Source organism: Chinchilla lanigera, unplaced genomic scaffold (assembly GCF_000276665.1).
Source record: "Chinchilla lanigera isolate Chin_1 unplaced genomic scaffold, ChiLan1.0 scaffold00057, whole genome shotgun sequence".
Taxonomy (NCBI): Eukaryota; Metazoa; Chordata; class Mammalia; order Rodentia; family Chinchillidae; genus Chinchilla; species Chinchilla lanigera.
Window position 1 is genome coordinate 11,494,649 of NW_004955458.1, and position 6,364 is coordinate 11,501,012.

The following is a 6,364-nucleotide window of genomic DNA, read 5'->3' on the forward strand; positions in this document are numbered from 1 at the left end:
AACCTCGCCACAGCAGGGGTACCTTTCAAAGAACCCAACTTTGCTTCACTTACTGCTGAACACCTGTTAGAACGGCTGCTGACCTACTTAGTGAGCCAGTGCTCAACGAAAGGTTTCCATTAGAAACACTTCAGGAAGCCCCAAATTCACTGGACTTCATTGTTTTATACATACAGTCAAGAAAAGTCCCATATCCGGGGGCTGGGGATTTGGCTCAGTGGCACAGCGCCTGCCTGGCGCAAGGTCGTGAGTTCGAAGCCCAGTACCAGGGGAAAAAAAAAAAAAAAAAAGCCCCATATCCCTATGCCTCCAGCCACACAAGGCCGATCAGGCTGCTGTCCTAACTTCTGAGGTCAAGGCTGGGAACCATTATGAAGCAAACCCTGTACCAAGTATTCTCTCTAGCCTTAAGAAAAAGGGGCTTGTTCCTGGAATTCCAAGAACATGAGATCTGAGCCTGGCACGCATATATACATCCCATTCCTCCATCCCCAGGAACTCTTAATCAGCTGGAAATATTCTCTGGCCATTAGACTAAATCACTGTGCATTTGTATTGCCCAACACAAACAAGTAAGACTAGATGTTTTCTAGGCAAAGTCTTCAACCGAATGTGAGCCAGACCTGCAAGGACAGAGCTGTACGCAGAGTTCCAGCAACTCACCAGGACATCTGTCAGGTAGTCCACACTATAGTTTTCACCATGCTTGCGCGCCTTCCCATTGATGGAGAGGGTGTAATTATAGTATTTAGAATTCTTTTCCTATTTAAAAGAGGAAGTAAAATTCGTTATGAAATCCAAACATAATATGAAAGTCTAAACCCATGCTGGGCTAAACTATCTTACAAAAGGCATGTACTCAAATCAATGCTCAACTAGATTTTTTGATCAGGGCTTTATCTAGGACTAACACAGTTTCAATAATTTCAATTGCTGGGGATATAGCCCAGCAGCACAAGTGCCTGCCTGGCAAGCACAAGGTCCTGAGTTCGATTTCTGGTACCAAAAAAAAATTTTTTTAAAATTAATTGTCCTAGTTTAAAAGCCACAGATGGACCAGGAAAAACAGTATATTACATCGCTAAACCCTCTACAATGCAGGGAAAAAATCTGGACAGAAGTGACTCACCAGTCAACAGATTTTCTTTTACAGAGATAAAACAGTTAATAAAGCAAAAAAAAAGTATGTTGGCATTAAATTAGAAATCAGGGGCTGGGGATTTAGCTCAGCAGCACAGCGCCTGCCTGGCAAGCGCAAGGTCATGAGTTTGATTCCCGGTACTGGAAAAAAACAAACAAAAAAAAAGAAATCAAACACATCTTGCATCTGTAGGGCTGTGCATGATCTTCAATAGTCACTCACCAATGCATACCAGTAACTCCAGCCCAGAGGAACATGTTCTAGGCCACCTGCATCCAGGGCTCCATACTGAAGAGACAAGCAGGGCGTTAGAGCTCCTTAGACATGATCAGAACAGAAACCAGCAGCTGAGGATCTTTTTAAGGCTAGTGCCTGAAACACAACAGCTGCTCACTTTCCCCAAACACACCAACTCATAAAAAAGCAAAGAACTCTATAATCCCACCAACTTTTTGGCCACAAGTGGCAAACTATGGCCAGTGAACCAAATCTGGCTTGCCAATTGTTCTGTGTATTTTATGAACTGTGAAATATGTTATGAAATGTGACAACTATATGAACTTCAAATTTCAGTGGAGAATTTTACTTGAACACAATCACTGTCATTCACTTTTGGAGTATTTACCCTGCTCAGAGATGCACGGCCCGCAAAGCCTAGAACACTGACCGTTTGGCCTGCTACAGAAAAAGTTCGCGTGGCCTACCCCACGTGACCAGCTGTGACGGCACAGGAGCGTCCAACTGAACCCGTGGCTAGGAACAGCCAGGACAATCAGACTATGAACTATCGGGCTGCCACCTCAGTTGTCCTGATGAAATCTGCCAGCTTAGCTGATCAGTCAGCGCAGAGACCACAGCACACTACCGCCTTTTTCAGCAAGGTCTAACACGGCCCGTTTAAGGCAGACTGTAATCCCTGAGAGTCACACACGTCAGCTGACCTTCAGTATGCAGCGTTGCACAAGTTCCCTTGTGACCCGCAGTCCCAACCCTATGACCAAATATCACACTTCCTACTTTCCATGACTATTTTAAACGGACTCAACCTCCTCCAAACCCACAAGGTTGCAAATGTGCCCAACTACTGGGGGAGGGGGTAGAACAGAAAATACAAATCAGATACTCAAGACTGTCCGCTACTGACCATGGGTTAAGTAGGAAAATGTGCACCTTCGTCCTGCGCCGTGTCACTGTGTGCTAACCCATGCGCCCCAGACGCGCTACTGTCCCTTCCGCATCACCTCTCCGCTGTCTGTTTTCACTTCCCGGTCAGAACATGTTAAGCATTAGGCCGTTCAATTCAGAAAAGACTGTCTGGATATCCGAGGAAAGAATCTAAGAGGAAAATTTTTCACTTGGATCCCCACACAAGGGAAACGGAAACAAAGATACCGTGACAGCCACGTGACAAGCACAGCTCCCGAGGAAGAAGGGAAGACAGCAGCAGTCTGAGGAGGATCTTTAAATAAACGATGGCAGAAGAAGCAGCAACACAGTACCCAACGCATGTCAACGTGCTCGGGGAAGTAGGTTCTTCAATGGGCAGCTCAGAAAAGAAAATATACCAAGAACCCTGCGACACGACCTGAACTGACACTGAGGAAAAGGCAACTGGCAGGAATTTTTCCCACTGCAAACGCTCTTACAGGAAAAAGGAACAGACCGTGCAGCCTACCTCATTTAAATATTTTCCTGCAAAAAAGGTTTGGTAACCGCACATGGACCTCAGTATTGCCGGGAAAGTACTTGGCTCCTGGGTCTTCTGCCAAGACGTGCTGCTGCAGTTCCCCTCCAGAGTGTTGTTGACGACGCGGTGGTTGTGCGGGTACTTCCCCGTCAGGACACTGGCTCTGCTGGGGCAGCACAGCGCGCTGGGCACATACTGCGGAGACAGGGGGCAGGAAAGACAAAGTTACCTGAGAAGGACGGACTGCGCATCGCTGCTGAGGAGAGTAAAGGAGCCGCTCAACAGTGCAGCGCTGAAGCCTGAGCTCCTCACGAGCAGATTCTCTTCACACATGACATACTTCACAGCTGCTTTAGCTCACACAGTGGAGACACCGAAGGAGGGAAGTCAAGCTGCGAAATAACTTTTCTTTTTCGGTTGGTTTCTTTCTACAAGTAACAATACACGTGGTATCATTTGGCAACGAAATAATGTCCATATGCACGGACACAAAGGGCTGGAACAGGGTCTTAACCAAAGACGCACTTAGAGCGCTACTTGAATCTACTGTATCTGAGAAGAGCAGCTTCACCGTCAGGGTTCCTTCTCATCTGCTTACCTACCTTATCTACTGTCTACAAACTTCCCCCCTCCACCCAGGAACTCCTGTACACACCAGCAAGCCACGTCACAGAAGTCAGTGCTAGCTTACACTCACGAGCAGGGAGGGGATGGCCACTCAAGCACACGCTCACGCTAAAATCAGACACCGCCCCTTTTAAAGACAGCACTGTTTTTCTGGCCTTTCAGGCTGGAGTTAGTTTTTCGGTGCTGAAGATTAGCACCGACTCCCCATGAGCTCTGCTACTGAGCGGCACTGCAGCCCGCACTGGCATGCTTAGACACGCGTGAGGGTGAACGTTCTCCACACGCAAACTGACCAACTGGTTATGCAAACAGCCTGTTCATGTGCTTTGCTCATGTTCTTTTTCCTTCTGGGTTGCTGACTTCCTATTTCAGACCTGAGTTAAGGAATGACTGGGTCTCATTATAGATACTTCCCAGTTTTACTTTTGCCTTTGACTTCTGCTTTTTTTGTTTTTTCTTTTTTGGTGACAGGATCTCACTATGTAGTTCAAGCAGGTCTTGAACTATGTAGTCTAGGCTGGCCTCGAATTCAGAGCAATCCTGCCTCAGCTTCCCGAGTGCTGGGATTATGGATGTGTGCACCCACCATGCCCTGCTGACTTCTGTGAATTTTTACATCAAGAGCTCCTAATTTTTTTCTTTTTCTTTCACAGTGCTTTTATGGCCACTAACACACTGCTTTTACTTGGGCAGTCTCTTCCTTTGAACATATAACCTTGATAGATTTGACCTCTGACATGTAAAAAATATTTTACTTTAAGGTAAGCTGTGTAGCTCAGAAGTATAGCAGATACTTAGCATGCTGTTTTGGCCCTGGGTACAAGAGAAAAAACAAAGAAAAGTATAGAATCACTAGAGTCTTGCTATGATCTGAGTTAGAATAAGTACTTTGCTTATATTCCAACAGAAAACGATCTACATGCCTACATATCAAGCATTTTTATTTTCACTCAGAACTGTAACTATTTACATAGGTCTTAACCGTGTCTGCCCACTACCAGTTACTCCTAGAGTCTGTATTTTGCTATTATGATCTTTTCTGTTCTCCCTCTTTGACTTTTCTAACTCTTTACATGGAAGATAGTTTTAGTTTTTCATTTCTACGTTGTAAATTCTATTAAAAATAGAATTTTTAAATAAAACTTAGAATTTTTTTTAACAGGTGTGGTGGAGCACATCTGTAATCTCAGCACTTGGGAGGCTGAGGCAGGAGGATCACTGAGTTCAAGGCCAGCCTGGGCTACAAAATGAGTTCAAGGCCAGCCTGAACTGCACAGTGAAACCATCTCAAAAAGACAAAAATAAATAAATAAATTCTATTAAAGTTTTCCAACAATCCTCCTATGTTTTCTAAGTAAGAATCCAAAAATGCAGAAATAATAATTTTGACTTTTTTCCAATACTTTCATGTCTTATTTCTGCAAGATTTACGGCAATGACTCAACAGTGCTAAACATTAAATGAAAAACAAAGCCTCTGTGTCATCCCTAACAACAAGGCCCTGAGTCTTTCATTTTTCAGTAGAAGGTATCCAATTTGTTTAGAATGTTATGGGGCTGGGGATTTAGCTCAGCGGCACAGCGCCTGCCTGGCAAGCGCAAGGTCGTGAGTTCGGTTCCCGGAACCGAACTGGAAAAAAAACAAAAAAAAAGAATATTAATCATAAGGACGTATTCTGATAACAGTAAAAGGGATGCTGAAATTTCAGACGACTTTCAATCACCTATAGGGATGAATATCTAGTTTTCCTTCTTTCAACTACAAAGACCATCCAGCTAGGCAATGTAATAACCCAATATCATGAAGCACTTCTTTCAAGTCCAGCACTGATACTATGTTTTCCACATATCAACTCATTTAACTACAATAACTTGATACAGATTTTGGTAACTCCATTTACAAATGCGGAAACCAACAGTCAGAAAGATTAAGTAACTTAGCCAAGGTTACAGAGCTAGAAAAAGACAGAGAAAATACTCAAAACGAGGGAGTCTGGCTCCAGAGTCTGTGCTCTTCAGCACTGTTACCATTGCGTGGCTTTTCTTTTATTAAGTCGCCTTCCACGCCTAGACTACCACTTACGGGTTACAGGTGGGGTTCTTACATTTGAGTCGCTAGTATTTTATTTTGCACCTCTGCACCTGTATTTTGTCAGGGTTGGCTACTGGAGATAAATGAGGTTTTACTACAGAGTAAGTTACATAGCATAAATATTACTTGATTTTTTACAATCTATTTTCAAACCTGAGTGAGGTTTTAAATAACTTTTTTTTTTTTTTTTGGTTTTTCTCTGGTACCGGGAACCGAACTCAAGACCTTGCGCTTGCCAGGCAGGCGCTTTGCCGCTGAGCTAAATCCCCAGCCTTAAATAACATTCTCTAATTCGGAGTTGTATCACAGACTGACTTAGAAAATACTTGCAACTTTTTTTTTAATACTTGCAATTAATCTTCAGCTGACAGGAAGTAATACTTCAATTAAGAGAATTTATAGCACATTAAAAAGTCCGTCCTTTGGGTTAGATATTTAACTGAAAAAAACTCCCACATAGACTACAGCAGACGCCCAGAACAGTGTGTTTCTTCTTAGGATACAAACACAAAATCAAACAGGATTTGTTCAAAACTTACTGCACTGGAGAAAGTCATCCCCATCTCGCCAATAAGAGCCTTGGTTTTCTTTAATGGTGTCTGTAAAAGAAGTAAATACCCATGAAACAGTTTCTCCCGATACATTAAAACACACAGACCAAAATTATGTTTTGTTACATGCCATTCATCTTTTCATTCCCAAACAGTCAGCTCTACTGACACTAAGCAACAGGCGAGAGTGGTACGATTCTCGACAAGAACCCAAGGGACGTGGTCAGAGTCAGTTGTAGTCCGTGGAAAAGCACAGGGGCTCATGAT

General features: G+C 43.5%; 1 protein-coding gene across 1 annotated transcript in view; it reads right to left on the reverse strand.

Moving 5' to 3' along the window:
* The window catches only part of Gns (glucosamine (N-acetyl)-6-sulfatase), a gene marked incomplete at its 5' end in the record, with an annotated part of 29,418 nt that extends 23,273 nt beyond the window's left edge, over positions 1-6,145 (reverse strand). The window contains 4 exon segments of the mRNA XM_005397447.2: positions 664-762; positions 1,364-1,429; positions 2,817-3,023; positions 6,086-6,145. Coding sequence (XP_005397504.2) covers positions 664-762; positions 1,364-1,429; positions 2,817-3,023; positions 6,086-6,145 — 432 coding nt within the window.
* Positions 6,146-6,364: the final 219 nt, after the last annotated feature.